Source organism: Dama dama, chromosome 12, assembly GCF_033118175.1.
Source record: "Dama dama isolate Ldn47 chromosome 12, ASM3311817v1, whole genome shotgun sequence".
Lineage (NCBI taxonomy): Eukaryota > Metazoa > Chordata > Mammalia > Artiodactyla > Cervidae > Dama > Dama dama.
The window spans coordinates 54063564-54085869 of NC_083692.1; the positions used below are offsets into that span (position 1 = coordinate 54063564).

A 22306-nucleotide genomic window follows, 5' to 3' on the forward strand; every position below is an offset into this window, starting at 1 on the left:
TGATTTACTGCTCACTGTCCTTAACTTTAAAACATGTTTCCTACCACTCAGTTGTCCAGAATAGAAAAAAAAAAATGTCCAACCAGGATATACCCACTCTATACACTAAGGACCATAAAAGAAAAAACAAACTGCATTGTAAAATACTTAATCGAAATAAATTATCTCATGTACATTTCAATATAATAAACACACAGATACATACATATAAACAGATACACATGTACAAGCTATTTGGAAATTATACCATGGATAAGAACTTGACTCTATGGAAATCTATCTTCCCCCAATTTACTACGCATTTAAGATATGCTTTTAAGACTTTCAAAACACTTGTTCTTAATATTTTTATATTTGTTAAATACAAAGATAAATCAAAATAATTAGAGAATATAATAAAAGTATCGCTAAAATTGTAAATTTCTAGAAAAGCTGTAGAAAAGTTACACATAAAAATAAAACAGCTATTTGCAGCAATAGCTGATTTAGGAAATTCACCCTGAGAAAGATTTCACAGAAATTTTAAATGAAGTCAACTTTACCAATAGACTAAGTTCTCCCAGTGTGACACCAAATGAAAGAGGCCGCTCTGGATCTGATATCTGTCAAAGAAAAAAAGTGACATTAAAATACACTCATAGTGAGGGTAAATCCATTTCACACTCTACAACAGGCAACAAAGGACAATGAATTTACAGGTAAGTTACACAACACAAATGGATTTGTGGAGAAGAAAGGGAAGGAAGACACTAACATGGCTGAGATTCTCCATATTTTGTAGGCTTGACACTAACATGACACTTTCCCAGTGGAACTATTTTTTTACTAGAAGTGAGAACACTCACTAACTAGGACTAAACAGATTCTTGTCCAGATATTTTAAAAGAGACAGTCTCTTTATGTATAGCACTAAAGATGTTCTCCATAGATAAATAAAACAAGAAGTTGTAGATAAAACAGTGCCACTAAATTATTTTTAAAAGATTTTCACATTTAGAAATGTGAACTGTCTCTCTACACCTTTAATTTCCAATGACACTTTAAAAAACTGTTAGAAGATGCTCAAGATCCTTAATATTTAATTCCCTCAATCCCTTAACCCAAAATCTGCTATTATTAAACTGATCTATTTCTCATTTCAATATCTAAGTAATATTTATGCACAGTGCTTAAACTATGCCATTGTGTGTATGATGACTTTGTTTTTGACATCTCAGAGATGTACAAAAATTAGTGCTTTTTGGTCATGAAAGAAAATAGGGAAACTAGAGACAAGAGAAAAATCACATAATGTTCTAAATCATCCATCAGGGACTTGAGACACATACACCCTTCTCAAACAGGAAAACCATTATCTGGTATAGCTATAAAGCATGAGTTTTGTGAGCTTTGTTTTTAATATCAGATATATTACAGTTTGTGGCAAAATATATTTCCTTCATTCCCATATTCATCTTTTTAGGCCTATGGATATCAAGCTCAAAATAATTTGCAGCTATTTCAGAAGGAACTTTAATAAAACACAACTCCTCAGCTGCTAATGCACTCCCCATAAATTACTGCTCTCATACAGTGAGCATCTTTATGATAAATTAAACTCCCCCTACCCTCATTTCTATATTTTTAACTATCTTTCCACACACAAAAATTAAGGTAATCACACTGAAAGAGGCAAGATACAAGGAAGATCCCTTTGTGCTTTTAATTTTTTCTGTAGATTATTTTAATATATTTTGTCACTGACACCAACTTAAATTTAATTGATATTACTTGTCCCACTCCTGTGCATCTCTGTATTTTTTCATTAAAGAGAAAGAAATAACATACCTTTCAAATTGTACTTGCTCAGTTGAAAAGTTTAATTTAAGTTTAAACTGAAAGTGGGAGGGAGGGTCAAGAGGGAGGGGACATAGGTATACCTATAGCTGATTCATGTTGATGTTTGGCAGAAACCAACACAATACTGTAAAGCAATTATCCTTCAATTAAAAATAAAAAAATTTTTTTAAAGCTGAGATTATTATTCATCAACATACCACTCGCTTTAAGAATAATTCTTTTACTTCCATGACAAGTTGAGTTCTAAGTTTGTTTTAAACAAGGCAATTAATGCGTTAGGCTTTTTAGACACTGGTTTGGAAAATTCTGTCTACTGGACTTTCCAGGTGCCTCAGCAGTAAAGAATCCACCTGCTAATGCAGGAGACATCTGAGTTCGATCCCTGATCCAGGAAGATTCCACATGCTACGGAGCAACTAAGCCTGTTTGCCACAACTACTGAGCCTGTGCTCTAGGGCCAGGGGCCCCAGCGCCTGAGCCCATGTGCTGCAACTACTGAAGCCTGCACACCCCAGAGCCCCTGCTCCACAACAAGAGATGCCACTGCAATGAGAAGCCCAAGCACGCAACTAGAGAGTAGCCTCTGCTCACCACAACTAGAGAAAAGCCCACACAGCAATGAAGACTCAATACAGCCAAAAAAAGAAAAATTTCAGTCTAATGATGAGCTAGGTTTTTCAGACATTTGTTTGTTAGCAAAATTCAGTCTAATGACTATAGAAAACCAAAACACAAAGTTGGTATAAGACAGAGATGGTATATCTTGAAAAACTACTAGTGTATCTTACTGAATATGAACTGAAGAAAGGGACTTCTCAGGAAAGTAAAATAAATTCTCTATATGGCAGTATGACTTTACATGTAATCTAAACTTAAAGCAAACTAAAAACAAAAAAGAAAGCAAACTCATTTTTGGAAAAGATGAAAAAGCATTTCCAATTCGTTACGTAAATGAAAAAATTCAAGGCTTTTCATTTACGCTTCAAACTTTAAGACAAAGCACCTATTAAGTTCAAAATATTGATTATGTTTTAATTAAAATTAATCAATCAAATAGTTCTTAATCAACTAACATTAAGCTCTCAGTTATCAGTAAAGTGGTTTCTAAACATTGCTCCACATGTGTGTGAGTAGCTGTGTGTGCTAAAATCCCGTGTGGTAGAAAGTAAAGTACATGAGACTAGCAGCCAAGTGACCTGGGTTTTAGTCCCCTTTCTACCAACCACCATTGTAACTGATTACTTCACTACCTCTGGGAACCAATTTTTTTGTCTTTGTAAAAAAAAAAAAAAATTAGTTCCTTAAAGCTTTATTAGTCTAAGTCTTTAAACAAAATTCAAAATAAATAATAAAGGAAAATCCAAAAATCTCTTAAATTAGCTTTAGAAAGAAACATATGGTGGTTTATGATATATTTACACAGTTAATGAAAAAAGCTTAATGCTAGTAAGGAGATATGGTAGTGTACTAACCAGGAAAAACTTAATCTTGGATTTAAAACTGCCATGTATGGGCAAATCAATAATTAATAATAATTAATGTCATAAAAACACACAATTACTAACCTAGACCAAGTAAACTACTTACATCATCTTCATATTTAATGTGAATGTCTGTGATTTTTACTTGTACATTTTTAATTACTTGAGTTGCCAATTTTTCCAAAAATGTATCCTTTTTGGCTTCTTTTGGTTTATCTATAAAAAATAGAAAAATACAAGTTCAAGAGTTGAAAGTATCACATAATTCATAATCAATGATTGAAGGATAACTAAAGTACTACTCAACAGGAATTACAACCTATTCCTTGCTTTATTTTAGATTTTAATATGCATTTCCAACTTAAAACTTATTTTTCAGCCACTATATCAACAGGGAAATCCCTAAAACTTATTTTGAAGTTACATCATAATCTAACATTTATTTTACCTTTGAAGACAGAAATCAAGTGGCAATGTGTATAAATAACACACGGCATAAAAACCACTTTTACCTACCTTTTGAGCGATCAAGACCTTTAAAAGGTTTCTTAAAATGTTTTTTGTGCTTTTTACGTTTACGTCCTTCTCAGTGGAAGCATTTTAGTGAGAAAAGGATAAAATTCAAGTTAGCAGACTAGAGGACAGAAAAGAAAACAAGAGACTTCTTCCTGACAGCAAATTCTGGTACAATTCACCTTATTTTATTCTAAACTGACCTGTTACTTCAATACAGGCAGAAATTCACAAACTTTTTTTAGTCTAGAATAACCTTCTGTAATAAAGAAAATAACTTGGCAGGTGCAATTACACAAAAACTGAGTAAAATATCTGCACACAGTGCCCTTTAGAATATTTATGACTGCTTATAATATAAACTTTAATTTTTAATTTCAACATTGCCAAAATATTGGAAATGTAATAATGACAGAATATGTATGGTAGGAGCACAAATGAAATGAAAGGGTAGGTTGCTGAGAGATGACTTCCTCTGAATGATACACCTCACAAAAACAGAATTCTTTACAGTCTTGAGGCTATAAAGAATACAAAAAGGGCAAAAAAAAAAATGTACACAGAATTTTACATTTGGCTTAATAATTCCTTTAGTATCTCTTTTATTTGGCACTGCCTTGTTTCAAGGCATTAACCCAAACCTATCTAACCCAACTTACAAACCTTTACATTCAACTGCCTGCTACATATCAAGTCCAGTCTTCACTCTTGGGGCAGCCTCTGTATGGTCTTCCTCCGATCTCCACTCTTTTCTCTGATCTAACCTCCTCTGACCTAATACTACCAGATTCACATCTTCTAAAATACTATTCACAGCCTGTTAATCCCTGCTCAAAATTCTTTTAAAGGTTCTTTGTAGCCTGCCAAATAAAATGAGAAAGTGTTTGCACGACACAGAGGCCCTTTCATGATCCAATCCCTATCTCCTTGTCCTGTTCTATCTTCTGCCACTCATCCTTGCACTGGACACTTCAAGAAGACTACTGATACTTTCCAAAACAAGCTATAACTTTAAAAAAAAATTTTTTTTTAAATTTGTCCTGCGGTATAGCTGATTAACGATGTTGTAATTGTTGTATGACCATACATACACACGTGTGCATCCTCCCCTAAACTCCCCTCCCATCCTGGATGCCACATAACACTGAGCAGACTTCCATGTGTAGAAGCTGTAACTTTCTAACGCCTTAATGCCTCTACACGTAGTAGATTCCCTGAACTTAGTCTGTTCTCCCTGAAGTTCTTCAGATAAATTCCTAGGAGGCTTTCAAATCGCAGGTCCAGCACTACTGCTTGTGTAATGCCTTCTTCAACTCTTCCAAGAATCTCCAAGGCCATCCACCCTGGTACCTTATACAGACTTCCACTAAGCAATGAATACACTGTATTTGAAGTATCTGCACAACTGTTTTGTTTCTAGTCAGGAGGAGTCCTTCATTAGGACAAGAATTATCACAATATCTAGGTGCAAAGCATATGATATGTATCTGTTCAACTGAATCAAAATTATCTACATCTGGACATTAAAATAAAATATACAAGCTCAATTAATGTCATAGAGAAGATACTGAGATTTAGCATGAAATTGTAAATTTGTTCTTCCTTGATATTTTAAAGCAAATTATCCTGCCACTACAAGAACTAAGAATCAAATTATCAAGTCCTAGATTTTAAGCATAAGACCCTAAATTTCAAGAAGAAAATATTTACTAAACCTGTAACAAAATCTGGACTTTGCTATTACCAGGAGTTCTTGTCACAGTCATGGTTACCTAAATCTTTTTCATTTACAAATTAAACATTCAGCAAAGTTCTCATAGAAACACTCTTTGAAAAGAAATAGCAAAGAAAGCCAGAGAAGCCCTGAAAACCATCCCACTTAGGTAGAAAGCTTTCAGAGACAGGATTCAACTGCCTGGGTTTAGAGTCTAGAATAACTCACTCTTCTCATCTGACCTTCTATTATCCTTCTGGTTTCACATTTGTCCTAGCACCTTGTTCTGTCTTTGATCTCAATGTTAGATGTACCATGTTTCAAATGGTTTCAAAATCTAATCTAAGTACTACAGAGTCTTCATTTAATCTGATGGATAATAAATGTATGATCCCCAGTCACTTTCTAAAGCAGTTCTCAAATGTTTTGGTCTTAGGGTCCCTTTAACACACTTAAAACAAGAACCTTAACCAGCTTTTCATTAGGGTGGGTTGTAACCACAGATGTTGATATTTAACACGTTGGAAATCAACACTGAAAAGCTTTTTAACAGTTATTAATTTATAAAATAACCCATTATGCAATAGCACAGGTAACATGTATTTATGAAAAATAACTATGTTTTCTGAACAAAAACTTGTAATGAGAAGATTGATATGGTTTTACAATCTTACAAATCTCCTTAATGTCTGGTTAGTAGGAGACTGCTGGATACAAATACCTGCTCTTGCCTTCGGTCTTTTAGGATCTATTGTTTAGACTGAAGTAAGTGAGGAAAGTCTGACTAATTACAGAAATGTAATAGGAAACAGGAGGAACATCTTCATCTTTTGCATATGAACATCTTTTCATGTAATTATGGATATTACATCAAACTCAACTAGTGATACTTTCTCAAAGCTGCACCTTGGAATCTGAAACTATCAGTGAATTTTTCATCTAAATTAAAGCTGGTTTACCGTGCACTTTAATACATTCATAGTATTTTACCACACTTTGATAATATGGAAATACTGCTTCATTGAATTATACAGATCTTACAAATGTGGAGTCACTTTATTTTTTAATATAAAAAATCACATTGTTAATACCACCAAAAAGCTCATCAGAAAAGTCTTTGAGTATGGGAAGCTGTGAAGCTCAAAATGGCAAATACAAATTCCCCAAAATTCTAATTTTTGTTCAAAAGCTCAAATTTTATTGCTGGTAACAAACACTGTCAGTTCTTTTTTCTTAAAGCTGTGTTGTTGAAATGTCTACCAAACACCCAAATCTGAGTAATAACAGTCTGCCAGCCATTCTTTGAAGTAAAATGGCTTTCCATGAAAAAAGTACTGGTTCCACTGAAAACCCAAATAACTACACAAGTATTTTCCCTTGAGACAATTATCCTGTTTCAGTCCACAGAAGTGCAATATGTATGCTTCCTCTTTTGTCACAAAACTACAATGACAAATATACTCGAGAGCTGTAATCTATTAAAATTAAATGGTTTCTATTTCATCAATGATTTTCTTAAGTAAAACTGGTGCTTCTTCCATTCTATTTCGCTTTTTACTGTGAGTGACTGGCAGGGAACAATACAATGGCTACTGGCAGTAGAATTTGGTGTAACTACCTTAAATCATGCTAAGGCAGCCAGCAATCTAACACAACACTGCTTTTGCACCATCAGTACCAATGTCAAAACAGTGGGGGAAAAAAAATAATGTCTTAGAATTATTATGAAAATAGTTTTGACTTTTTGAAAATCATTGCTCTAGAAAAAAAAATTTTAATGAGTAAATATACACTTTCAAAAAATCAGACACAACTGAGCAACTCAACAACAACAAATATACACTGAGAAACTGAAAAAATGAAAGCATTATAAAGAACACATTAAGTCCTGGGCAGTAAACAAAAGACATCTGCCACAAAATTAACTATCCTCATTTCAGAATCAAATTTTAGGCCAAGTTTAGTTTTTTGTTTTTTTTTAATCCAGGCTTATACACATTTTTGGAATAAAAAGAAACTCTGAATCATGAAGTTTTACTTTACAGTGACCTCTGTCTGTTTTGTTTTGTAAGCACTGCTGCCCAAAGATTTTTTTACATATTTAAATAGGCCACTAGAACTCATTTGTATCCTGGAGGCAGGTTGCACCTAGTAAGATCAGCAAACACTGCCCCTGGCAGACTATAGAAAGTTGGTTAAATTAAAACCTACAAAATTGGACAGTGAAGCATGTTCTCCTTTATATTAAACAAAGTGACTCTAAGACAAAGAGTCAGTCACTCTTACTCGAGGGGCAGATTTGTTCAGAGAAACTCCTTTCAGGGTAATTTCATTCATGCTATGAAATTTGCCATGCAACTCACTCTTCCATTTGTCATAATGAACCTAAAAATTAAAGAAGTTTCTAGCAGCAAAAGTAATTCTATCATAATGCTTATCGTTGCTTGTATCTTGAGATAGAGATGCCACTTGCTTGTCATTTAATCAAAACAAATTTTAAGTGTGACTAAGTTAATATAACAAGTTCCTTAAAAGTTATAGAAAATAAAGTTAAATAAAATTACTGTTTAAAATATTAGAAATTATTATTATTTTAATGTGTTTGGTAAACTTCCTAAGATACCAAAAAATCCTGCTGTGAATCCTAAAGCAGTCAGCCTTCAGATTTGCCTTTTTTGTGAGGTTGTCCAGGACAGTAGTCTGCACATGCTGCCAAAGCTACTACACAGGTGAAGCAAATCAGGGAGGATAGGCAAAGAAAGGCAGGGAAACATCTTTTATCAAGGTCCTAAATAAAGTCTCACTCAAAAAAAAGGTTCCATTTTATTGCTTTTTACAAGTTTGAAAACCAGTGCTACAGAAGAGAAATCATTTAATTGAAACACTACTATACTATAGAACAAAGTCAAAAAGGGAGTCCTGATGTGGAAGTTATCCACAGATCAAACTGTAAACTGCATAAGGGCAGTGGACTGGGTCTGTTTCACCCCATGAACACTGAGCATCCAGCATAGTCTTCCTACTAGAAGACATTAAGCGTTTGGTGAGTGAATAAATGGATGCAGAAGGTGGAAGAAAGAAAATGACAGTGAAGGGGGAAAACATGAATTACATTTCCATATTTTATAAAAGGATGACATGCCATATAAACTCCATTAAAAGCACAAGCATGGATAAGAATATAATTTTGTATGTAGCTCAGTATAATTAACCATGCATACCCACCAGGCTTGATGTCCTTGTAAACAAAGTTTTCCAAGCCATATATGAACTCCCCTGAATGTGCGCCTGCATCCGCACGGCAGCAATAACCAAAATGCAAAGCATTTTAAGACATCCTTAATTTCACATGTAAAATATGTCTGAACTTAGTTCAAAGAATTAGACATCATGTAACAGAATAAGTAAAATGCAGTGACACTAAAACAACTTACTTCTACAGAAATATTCTCAAGTGACACCATTTCCATTCTTTCAACACACAAGCTTTGTTTTCATACATTAAAACAAAAACTCTTAATAATTAAAATTATAACAATTAATAATTTCAAGTTAAGCAAAACAGACAAACACCAATTATGGCTAATGTCTCACTGATTTACCCAATTTTCAAAGAGAGCAAAAATCTGCTATTTTGGTTCCCTTTCTGCCCACCATTTGTTCATTTTCAGAATGAAACATTGCTGCAATATTTATGCTAATTTTAGGGTTAGCTGAAATGAATTCACCTTATTTTAGTATCATGTTCCCTTCAAGACACACTGCCTGAATCCTTTCTATTCATTCTTGTTAGTTATGGTTAGGAAGCACCATCTTCCATTTTGCTCCCCAAATCCAGCTTAGGTACCGCTACCTAAAACACAGCCATGATCAATCACATTGCTCTCCAGATTTTTAAAGAAAAAGTAACTTACTAACTTTCTCACTGACTATCAAAGTCCACTATAACTCAGAGTCAAAAACCAGATTGAGTGCAAAGTCTAGCTCTATCATTTTCTAACAGCATAACCTAGAACAAGCTTTTAACTTCCAGCTTTCTCAACTATAAAATGGGAACAATAAAAGCCTTTATATCATAGAATTATGACTATTAAATGAGTCAGTTGATATTAACCACTTTGAAGAGTGACCCATAAACTGTAAATTCTTAATAAATGTTAGCTGCTATCATTATCACCATCACCATCATGGTATTCAAATTTCTCAAAACTGATATAAACTTAGCTTTCCAACTCCTCTCCAGCTACACTATCAAAGTCCCAAATTCTTAGCAGCTCCCCACACATACTCTACACTTCTTCATTTCACTATTGCCTTAACCTAGAATGCCCTCTCTCCCTTCTGCACACTCAGCTGAAATACAGACCTTCAGAGTGTCCGCCCTGATCTCTTGACTGAACATGATAAGCCCTTTATGAACTTCTACAATACTCTAACTATATCTCACTAATGAGACTCAACATCCTCTCCTGCCTATTACTATACATGAGGTCTCTGACAGCAGGCTACAGGAATTTTCTAATTTTTGTGCTTTCAACAATGTGTTGAACGGACTGGCAGCAGACTTCTCAAAAGTACCTGGAAGTTAAAAGATTTTTGCCCTTAAAATTCTCACTTTAAACGCAATATTCTATCCCCAGCCAAATCAAACAAGTGTGGGAGTAAATTACAAAACTTTCAGACTTGCAAGGATCTTAAAAATTATATCCAAGGAGGAGCCAAGATGGCGGAGGAGTAGGACGGGGAGACCACTTTCTCTCCTACAAATTCATCAAAAGAATAACTGAACGCAGAGCAAACTTCACAAAACAACTTCTGATCGCTACCTGAGGTCATCAGGCGCCCAGAAAAGCAGCCCATTGTCTTCGAAAGGAGGTAGGACAAAATATAAAAGATAAAAAGTGAGACAAAAGAGCGAAGGACGGAGATCCGTCCCGGGAAGGGAGTCTTTAGAGGACGTTTCCAGACACTGGGAAATCCTCTCACTGGCGGGCCTGGGGGAAGTGTTTGAATCTAGGAGGACAACCTGACTGGGAGGGAAACAATAAATAAAACCCACAGATTAGGAGCCTAAAAGCAACTCCCGGCAGAAAAGTACCCCAGACATCCGCATCCGCCACCAGCAAGCAGGGTCGGCACAGAGAGGAGCGGGCGGCATTGCTTGGGGTAGGGTCCGGGCCTGAGTGCCCTGAGGACAATCGGAGGGAGCTTCTGTGAGTTGCCAACTTGAACTGTGGGAGACCAAAAGAGAGAGAGAAAATTAACCGGCCCGAACACGCTGCCGGCCGTTCGCAGAACAAAGGGACAGAGAAAGTCCAGAGAAGAGCTCGCAGGCTACGGACTGGCCCAGCCCCGCCGGAGGCGGGAGCAGGGAGCAGGTCCCGGCGAGACACAGGGCGCAGGCACCCGACCTGCGCGGGCAGGGACTGGCGCCTGTGGAAACTGAGACTGGGACTGCGGAAGGGAGCAGGCGCGCCGCACCCGGGGAAAGTGCGCCCATCAAGCCCCTGGCTGCCTGGACCGCTCTGACGGGGAAGGCACAAAGAGCAGGCGCAGCTTTCTGTTCCGCGCTTTTGTGGAACACCCGAGGGCTGGAACCTCGAGCAGCGCGGGGCGCGCTCCATATAGAGCGGCCGGGACCCTGAGCAGCACAGACGGAGAAAGCAGCGTCAGCCTGTCCCCGCAGCGCCAGCCCCTCCCCACAGCGCGACAGAACTAGCTACCTGAATAAGAGTCCACCTCCGCCCACCTGTGTCAGGGCGGAAATGAGGCTCTGAAGAGACCGGCAAACAGAAGCCAAATAAACAAAGGGAACCGCTTCAGAAGGGACTGGTGCAACAGATTAAAATCCCTGTAGAAAACACCAACTACACCGGAAGGGGCCTGTAGATATCGAGAAGTGTAAGCTGGAAGGAGGAGCTATCTGAAACTGAGCCGAACCCACACTGACCGCAACAGCTCCAGAGAAACTCCTAGATATATTTTTACTTATTTTATTTTTAAATAAGAAAGGAAAAAGAAAAAATAGAAAAAAAAATTTTTTTCTATTTTTTCTTTTTTCTCTTTTATTTTCCTTTAAAATTCCCTATTACTCCCCCATTACTCCTTAACTTTCACTTTCATAGATTTTTGTGATTTTTTTAATTAGGGAAAATTTTTTTTTTCCTTTCTTTTCTTTCTTCTTTTTTCCTTTTTCTCTTCTATTTTCTATTTTTCTTTTTCTCTCATTTCTTTTAAAGTCCTCTAGTACTCCTCTACTACTCCTTAATTTTCATTTTCAATACACTTTAAACTTACAAAAAAAAAAAAGAGAAGCCCTATTTTTAAACTGAACTTCATATATATTTCTAAAATTTTTTTGTGTGTGTTTTAGTTTTTGTTTTTAATATAGTATTTTTAAGAGTCTAACCTCTACTCTAGATTTTTAATTTTTGTTTTTCAGTATATGATATAAATTGTGAACATTTAAGAATCCAATATTCAGTTCCCATTTTTATTCAGGAGTGTGTTGATTATTCTCTCCCAATCTTGACTCTCTGTTTTCTACCTCAGAACACCTCTATTTCCTCCTTTCCCCTTCTCTTCCCAATCCAATTCTGTGAATCTTTGTGGGTGTCTGGGCTACGGGGAACACTCTGGGAACACACAACTGCGTAGATCTGTCTCTCTCCTATTGAGTCCCCCTTTTTCTCCTCCTGCTCATCTCTATCTCCCTCCTCCCTCTCCTCTTCTTCATGTAACTCTGTGAACCTCTCTGGGTGTCCCTAACGGGGGAGAATCTTTTCGCCATTAACCTAGAAGTTTTATTTTCAGTGCTGTATAGTTGGAGAAGTCCTGAGACTACAGGAAGAATAAAACTGAAATCCAGAGGCAGGAGACTTAAGCCCAAAACCTGAGAACACCAGAAAACTCCTGACTACATGGAACTTTAAGTAATAAGTGACCGTCCAAAAGCCTCCATACCTACACTGAAACCAACCACCACCCAAGAGCCAGTAAGTTTTAGAGCAAGACATACCACGCAAATTCTCCAGCAACGCAGGAACATAGCCCTGAACGTCAACATACAGGCTGCCCAAGGGCACACCTAACACATAGACCCATCTCAAAACTCATTACTGGGCACTCCATTGCTCTCCAAAGAGAAGAAATCAAGTTCCATGCACCAGAACACTGACGCAAACTTCCCTAACCAGGAAACCTTGACAAGCCAATCGTCTAACCCCACCCACTGGGTAAAACCTCCACAATAAAAAGGAACCACAGACCTCCAGAATACAGAAAGCCCACTCCAGACACAGCAATCTAAACAAGATGAAAAGGCAGAGAAATACCCAACAGGTAAAGGAACATGAAAAATGCCCACCAAGTCAAACAAAAGAGGAGGAGATAGGGAATCTACCTGAAAAAGAATTTAGAATAATGATAATAAAAATGATCCAAAATCTTGAAAACAAAATGGAGTTACAGATAAATAGCCTGGAGACAAAGATTGAAAAGATGCAAGAAATGTTTAATAAAGACCTAGAAGAAATAAAAAAGAGTCAATTAAAAATGAATAATGCAATGAATGAGATCAAAAACACTATGGAGGGAACCAAGAGTAGAATAACGGAGACATAAGATAGGATAAGTGAGGTAGAAGATAAAATGGTGGAAATAAATGAAGCAGAGAGGAAAAAGAAAAAAGGATCAAAAGAAATGAGGACAACTTCAGGGACCTCTGGGACAATGTAAAGCGCCCCAACATTAGAATCATAGGAGTCCCAGAAGAAGAAGACAAAAGAAAGGCCATGAGAAAATACTAGAGGAAATAATAGCTGAAAACTTTCCTAAAATGGGGAAGGAAATAGCCACCCAAGTCCAAGAAACCCAGAGAGTCCCAAACAGGATAAACCCAAGGCGAAACACCCCAAGACACATATTAATCAAATTAACAAAGATCAAACACAAAGAACAAATACTAAAAGCAGCAAGGGAGAAACAACAAATAACACACAAAGGGATTCCCATAAGGATAACAGCTGATCTATCAATAGAAACCCTCCAGGCCAGAAGGGAATGGCAGGACATACTGAAAGTAATGAAAGAGAATAACCTACAACCTAGATTACTATACCCAGCAAGGATCTCATTCAGATATGAAGGAGAATTCAAAAGCTTTACAGACAAGCAAAAGCTGAGAGAATTCAGCACCACCAAACCAGCTCTTCAACAAATGCTAACGGATCTTCTCTAGACAGGAAACACAGAAAGGTTGTATAAACGTGAACCCAAAACAACAAAGTAAATGGCAATGGGACCACACCTATCAATAATTACCTTAAATGTAAATGGGTTGAATGCCCCAACCAAAAGACAAAGATCGGCTGAATGGATACAAAAACAAGACCCCTATATATGCTGTCTACAAGAGACCCACCTCAAAACAAGAGACACATACGGACTAAAAGTGAAGGGCTGGAAAAAAATATTTCACGCAAACGGAGACCAAAAGAAAGCAGGAGTCGCAATACTCATATCAGATAAAATAGACTTTCAAATAAAGTATGTGAAAAGAGACAAAGAAGGACACTACATAATGATCAAAGGATCAATCCAAGAAGAAGATATAACAATTATAAATATATATGCACCCAACATAGGAGCACCGCAATATGTACGGCAAACGCTAACAAGTATGAAAGAGGAAATTAATAGCAACACAATAATAGTGGGAGACTTTTAATACCCCACTCACAACTATGGATAGATAACTAAACAGAAAATTAACAAGGAAACACAAACCTTAAATGACACAATGGACCAGCTAGACCTAATTGATATCTATAGGACATTTCACCCCAAAACAATCAACTTCACCTTTTTCTCAAGTGCACACGGAACCTTCTCCAGAATACATCACATCCTGGGCCATAAATCTGGTCTTGGAAAATTCAAAAAAATTGAAATCATTCCAGTCATCTTTTCTGACCACAGTGCAGTAAGATTAGATCTCAATTACAGGAAAAAAATTGTTAAAAATTCAAAAATATGGAGGCTAAATAACACGCTTCTGAATAACAAACAAATCATAGAAGAAATCAAAAAAGAAATCAAAATATGTATAGAAATGAATGAAAATGAAAACACAACAACCCAAAACCTATGGGACACTGTAAAAGCAGTGCTAAGGGGAAGGTTCATAGCATTACAGGCTTACATCAAGAAACAAGAAAAAAGCCAAATAAATAACCTAAATCTACACCTAAAGCAATTAGAGAAGGAAGAAATGAAGAACCCCAGGGTTAGAAGAAGGAAAGAAATCTTAAAAATCAGGGCAGAAATAAATGCAATAGAAACTAAAGAGTCCATAGCAAAAATCAACAAAGCTAAAAGCTGGTTTTTTGAAAAAATAAACAAAATTGACAAACCATTAGCAAGACTCATTAAGAAACAGAGAAGAACCAAATTAACAAAATTAGAAATGAAAATGGAGAGATCACAACAGACAACACTGAAATACAAAGGATCATAAGAGACTACTACCAGCAGCTCTATGCCAATAAAATGGACAACTTGGATGAAATGGACAAATTCTTAGAAAAGTATAACTTTCCAAAACTGAACCAGGAAGAAATAGAAGAGCTTAACAGACCCATCACAAGCAAGGAAATCGAAACTGTCATCAAAACTCTTCCAGCAAACAAAAGCCCAGGACCAGATGGCTTCACAGCTGAATTCTACCAAAAATTTAAAGAAGAGCTAACACCTATCTTACTCAAACTCTTCCAGAAAATTGCAGATGAAGGTAAACTTCCAAACTCATTCTATGAGGCCACCATCACCCTAATTCCAAAACCAGACAAAGATGCCACAAAAAAAGAAAACTACAGGCCAATGTCACTGATGAACATAGATGCAAAAATCCTTAACAAAATTCTAGCAAACAGAATCCAACAACATATTAAAAAAAATCATACACCATGACCAAGTGGGCTTTATCCCAGGAATGCAAGGATTCTTTAATATCTGCAAATCAATCAATGTAATACACTACATTAACAAATTGAAAGATAAAAACCATATGATTATCTCAATAGATGCAGAGAAAGCCTTTGACAAAATTCAACACCCATTTATGATTAAAACTCTCCAGAAAGCAGGAATAGAAGGAACATACCTCAACATAATAAAAGCTATATATGACAAACCCACAGCAAGCATCACCCTCAATGGTGAAAAATTGAAGGCATTTCCCCTGAAATCAGGAACAAGACAAGGGTGCCCACTCTTACCACTACTATTCAACATAGTGTTGGAAGTTTTGGCCACAGCAATCAGAGCAGAAAAAGAAATAAAAGGAATCCAGATAGGAAAAGAAGAAGTGAAACTCTCACTGTTTGCAGATGACATGATCCTCTACATAGAAAACCCTAAAGGCTCTTCCAGAAAATTACTAGAGCTAATCAATGAATATAGTAAAGTTGCAGGATATAAAATTAACACACAGAAATCCCTTGCATTCCTATATACTAACAATGAAAAAACAGACAGAGAAATTAAGGAAACAATACCATTCACCATTGCAACGAAAAGAATAAAATACTTAGGAGTATATCTACCTAAAGAAACAAAAGACCTATACATAGAAAACTATAAAACACTGATGAAAGAAATCAAAGAGGACACAAACAGATGGAGAAACATACCATGTTCATGGATTGGAAGAATCAATATTGTCAAAATGGCTATTCTACCCAAAGCAATCTATAGATTCAATGCAATCCCTATCACGCTACCAACGGTATTTTTCACAGAACTAGAACAAATAATTTCACAATTTGTATGGAAATACAAAAAACCTCAAATAGCCAAAGTAACCTTGAGAAAGAAGAATGGAACTGGAGGAATCAACCTGCCTGACTTCAGACTTTACTACAAAGCCACAGTCATCAAGACAGTATGGTACTGGCACAAAGACAGAAATATAGATCAATGGAACAGAATAGAAAGCCCAGAGATAAATCCACGAACCTATGGACACCTTATCTTTGACAAAGGAGGCAAGGATATACAATGGAAAAAAGACAACCTCTTTAACAAGTGGTGCTGGGATAACTGATCAACCACTTGTAAAAGAATGAAACTAGAACACTTTCTAACACCATACACAAAAATAAACTCAAAATGGATTAAAGATCTAAATGTAAGACCAGAAACTATAAAACTCCTAGAGGAGAACATAGGCAAAACACTCTCTGACATAAATCACAGCAAGATCCTCTATGACCCACCTCCCAGAATATTGGAAATAAAAGCAAAGCTAAACAAATGGGACCTAATGAAACTTAAAAGCTTTTGCACTACAAAGGAAACTATAAGTAAGGTGAAAAGACAGCCCTCAGATTGGGAGAAAATAATAGCAAATGAAGAAACAGACAAAGGATTAATCTCAAAAATATACAAGCAACTCCTGCAGCTCAATTCCAGAAAAATAAATGACCCAATCAAAAAATGGGCCAAAGAACTAAACAGACATTTCTCCAAAGAAGACATACAGATGGCTAACAAACACATGAAAAGATGCTCAACATCACTCATTATCAGAGAAATGCAAATCAAAACCACAATGAGGTACCATTACACGCCAGTCAGGATGGCTGCTATCCAAAAGTCTACAAGCAATAAATGCTGGAGAGGGTGTGGAGAAAAGGGAACCCTCTTACACTGTTGGCGGGAATGCAAACTAGTACAGCCGCTATGGAAAACAGTGTGGAGATTTCTTAAAAAACTGGAAAGAGAACTGCCATATGACCCAGCAATCCCACTCCTGGGCATACACACTGAGGAAACCAGATCTGAAAGAGACACGTGCACCCCAAAGTTCATCGCAGCACTGTTTATAATAGCCAGGACATGGAAGCAACCTAGATGCCCATCAGCAGATGAATGGATAAGGAAGCTGTGGTACATATACACCATGGAATATTACTCAGCCGTTAAAAAGAATTCATTTGAATCAGTTCTAATGAGATGGATGAAACTGGAGCCCGTTATACAGAGTGAAGTAAGCCAGAAAGATAAAGAACATTACAGCATACTAACACATATATATGGAATTTAGAAAGATGGTAACGATAACCCTATATGCAAAACAGAAAAAGAGACACAGAAGTACAGAACAGACTTTTGAACTCTGTGGGAGAAGGTGAGGGTGGGATGTTTCGAAAGAACAGCATGTATATTATCTATGGTGAAACAGATCACCAGCCCAGGTGGGATGCATGAGACAAGTGCTCCGGCCTGGTGCACTGGGAAGACCCAGAGGAATCGGGTGGAGAGGGAGGTGGGAGGGGGGATCGGGATGGGGAATACCTATAAATCTATGGCTGATTCATATCAATGTATGACAAAACCCACTGGGAAAAAAAAATAAATAAATAAAGGAGAAATTGAAAAAAAAATAAAAATAAAAAAAAATAATAAATTGAAAAAAAAAAATTATATCCAGTACATCCTTTCTTAAAAGCTATCAGAAATGCTTCAGCTAAACAAAGGAACAAACTAACAACAAAAGGCAAGGGACTCAATGAATTAATAACAGAAGAGCAGTGAAGATCAGTTCTAGGATGACAATTATACAGCAGAACTAAAACAAAACAAGACAAAACAAAAAAAAAAAAAACACAATGAAAAAAACTGCTCTTCAAGAGGGAACGGGGGAGAGGGAAAGGAAAACAGATGTGTTTGGGCAATTGGAAAATAACACTGATAGCCATATGATTGATAGATTTCATGTAGCACACAAAAGAATTTAAGGTAAATTTAAATAGAAGGAAAGAAGCATTTACAAATTTAAGAAAGAAAAACAAAAGGCTGGTGCAGAGGAAGTAAAATCACAGTATATTATCTGACCCATCCAGTAAACAGTAATTATTTTGTCACAGTAATGTAAATTTTGACTCATAATTGGCCAAAAATTATGATATGGCCATATTATGAGAAGATAGAGGAATTAAGGATGAAGGAAGATGATAAGAGAGGTAAATTCCTTGACTACTGTCACAGGAAATACAAGATAGTGCCTTACATTAATAAATTAGACAACCACAGAATGTTAATATTTCTAAAATGATGGCTCTGTCTAAGGAGTGAGTCGAAAGGGTAGACAAGGGTGAAACAAGAAACTGACATTTTTCATAAGTCTTTTGGGAAAAAATGTTTGATTTCAGATTCAACGTTAACTCTAAAATTTTAAGAGTGTTTGATAAATTAATATTTAATATTTTAAAATATAGAATCTATATATAGCATTTGAGAATCTTTTGACTTTACTATTACCCTTTACTTTACAATTGCCTTTCCAAGAAAATAAATTTACTACAATGAAATAAAAGAAGAAAAATATCAAGAAGCTTATTTTTACAGTTAACCAAACTCTCTAGAAATGAACTTATATTTCAATTTTCTTTTTTTCCCACATAATAGTGGGCAGGCACTCTATTTTATCAAATGAAACAAACTGAGTAAAAAAGTACTTCTTTAAAGCAGAGCATACTAAAGACTCTATTTTCATTTTTATCAACTGCTGCTTATAGTTAAATCATTTCCTCTCCTTACCTGAGTCTCCATACATAAGCAATAGTGCTTTTGTGCTTTCAAAATCAAGAAATAAGTGGGAAAATAATAAGTATAAAAAATAAAGTCTAGTAATCAAGTCAAAACTGTTAATTAAAAATGGTGAAATGGAAAGCACATCAAGGCCAGGGTTGTCTTTAATCATTCACATGAACAACATTATATGAAGACAGGGTCTATATTTATATAAACTAGAGAAAGTACTTACATGCAGTCAAAATGATTAAATGTATTTCTTAATAATTGAGAAAAAAAATCTCTGTCAACATATTTCCCAACTTCTGAATTTATCTCTTTTATACTTAGAGCACTTTGTTGACAAACCTAATATAATAATGTTAATGAAACTGAGTTTCAATTTCTGAATCTTAGTTCTATCCTAACAAAAACTAAACTTATTATCCAAGAAGCTACAATATAATGATTATTTATAAGCCTAACAGCCCCATTAATACAAGCTTAGTACTACAGATGTTGATCCTCTATAGATTTATCAAATCATCCTTAACAGTCTCTCTGTGAGACGCAAAAATAAGTTTCCTAAGTATTAACAATCCAGTAGTCAAAATTCACAAGCACTTAATACAAAATGAATAGCAAATTATCATTTTGCTGATTAAGCTGTCAACTACTAAAACGGAGAGAGTATATACTATGCTTTCTCTTATAGTTCACTGGAAACACTAAAATATTTTGAAAGCAATCACAGTTATTGCTACACCAAAAAAAAGAAAAAAATGAGTTTGGGGTTTGTTTCTCAAGAGGGAAAATATAACTTAATTATATATATTATAAATTAAAAGTATATAATTACATGAAACAGCAATATATCCAAGCATATATAAATATACCAATTGATGACTACATATAACTATATGTATGTGTATTAACAGATTTAATCTGAACTGATTTAAGAAAGAACTTAAATTCTAGTGCTCTCTAAGCCTTTTTCCTCATTTTGATAAAACTATTTCTAATTAACCAATATTGAATAAAAAGAAATATTCACACTGAATTGGCATAAAACAAAACCACGACCACTTTGCTTTGTTTGGCACATAAAAGTGACAGAAATTAAGAAAACTGTTTTCACAGAAATACAGATCCTTGAGTTTCAGCAGAAACATAAGATATGGTTAAATATGAAAAGAGAAAGGAAAAAATGTTTAGACTTTTAAAATTTTCTACCATTAAAACAACCTCTGTATCTGAAATATTTTAGTACTTTTCTGTGAAAGAATCAGTAATTCTGAATAAGGAAACAACACGCAAGGAAAAAAGAATTAGAATCATTGACAAAGTATTTTAATAAACAAGCTATTTTTAAGAGAGATTTCTCTCTTGATTTAATTAAATATCAGCAGCTTAAGCATCTTATTATAATATCTAAATATAATTTCTATCATTTCTAACATTGGCCATATCTTTTAAGAGAGACCAACAAGAAATGCCTTAGGCATTTCTAGTACTATCTTCTTCCATCATAGAAATACATAAACATGCTACCAAATGATGCAAAAATGATGTAAAATGCTATTAATTCTCATATCCCAGTTGGCAATCAGAGTATGATTTGACTTGAAAGAGAAAAACACACTTGGAAAGGCTTGGAAATGCCTTCAACTCACCATCCTACAGACCATTCTGTTTTATCCTATCCTTATTCTTGCTCCATAAACCAAATTAAAATAGTAACCAGATTTATTTTTAGATAAAAACAAAATATTAAAACTTAAGATGTTAAATGTTGAAATCTGAAAAACCAATTTTTAAAAAATATCCTGTACAATATGAAAAGATACAGCAAGGAAAAGAATTACAGCACCATTTCCTCTAAACATTACTTCACTATATTAATATGCTGAACTTTATTATCTTTCAACAACACAGGTGAAAATGCAGACAAAGACACCATTAACCTTTGGCAAAAACAAAGAGGATTACAAGAACTCAAAGAATTTGTGAAGTCTCCATAAAGTAGCATAGTAGAAATGACTGCTTAAGAAAAGTAAGAAAATTTAACTGGCAGTGAGATAAAATAATCACAAAGGCAATGATTCCTAAACGTGAGTCATTAAAATCTTTACAATCGATATTATGAGATATGACGTTAAAAGAAGATTCTTTGGAACAACAGCTTATGAAGGCTTATGAAAGAATCCTCTTTACAGAGTATTAAATGTATCTAAAACATAGGTGTATGTACATTTACCTAAAACATAAACATATTGTACCTTTCTCTGCTGCTTTTTGAAGGGCTTCTTCAATTCGGGATAACTCTCTCTGTTTAATATCTTGCAAGGATTTTTCTTCCTTTTCAGCATCATATTTAATACCTAAAAATATATGTAGTTAATTCATACATCAAGAAAGACAAATAAATAAGAGAAGTTCAGCCTCATTATAATATTGTGTATATGTGTAACAGGTAATTTTTTAAGTAAAAAACATTTATATTTTTTGGATTGGTTTTACAAAAAGTTTACATAAATGATTCTTATCTACTTACAAAGTTCACATCAAAAGGAAAAGGAAGGAAGGAAAGGAACTAAAGGGAGAAAGAATACAGGAAAAAGGATGATTGGGGGAAAGGGTGAGTAGGAAGGGAAAAGTGAAAAACAAAGAGAAGGCAGAAAATACGTCAAAAAATTTCCAGTTATTATATCTGAGTGGTAAAATTTTGAGTACAAAAAACATGTAATATCCAATATCAGCTGGTATCAATGTAAGATTGATTTAAAAAAAGACTCTGAGAAAGAAATTCAAGACTATGTATCAACAATCATAAAATACATAAAATCATATCCTTTTAATTTAGTAATCTCATTTCTGATTATGTACCTAAGGAAAAAACACAAAATGAGAAAGATATCTATAAGAAGGATGAGTTTATAATGTTCACTGTGACAGCAAAAACCAGCTGGCAGTCCATAATAAAATATCATATAGCCTTTCAAAATTGTCACTATCACCATGGAAACTGTGGTTTCCATATTTCATCAAAAATAACCCTTTTGCACTGTTGGTGGGAATGTAAACTGATACAGCCACTATGGAAGACACTAGGAGATGCCTCAAAAAAACTGGGAGTAGAACTACAATATAACCCAGCAAACCCACTGCTTGCCATAATCCTGAG

The 22306-nt window shown here is 35.2% G+C and overlaps 1 protein-coding gene across 2 annotated transcripts in view; it reads right to left on the reverse strand.

Annotated features, from left to right (window-relative positions):
- The window catches only part of VPS13C (vacuolar protein sorting 13 homolog C), a 184698-nt gene that overhangs the window by 144981 nt on the left and 17411 nt on the right, over nucleotides 1-22306 (reverse strand). For both annotated transcript variants that reach the window (XR_009695120.1, XM_061157288.1), the window contains exons 5-7: nucleotides 21402-21503; nucleotides 3427-3536; nucleotides 543-602 (exon numbers count right to left, since the gene is read on the reverse strand). Coding sequence is in view for 1 of the 2 variants with exons in the window: in XM_061157288.1 (XP_061013271.1) it covers nucleotides 543-602; nucleotides 3427-3536; nucleotides 21402-21503 (272 nt within the window). In the remaining variant the exon portion in view is untranslated. The remainder of the gene's footprint in view (nucleotides 1-542; nucleotides 603-3426; nucleotides 3537-21401; nucleotides 21504-22306) is intronic.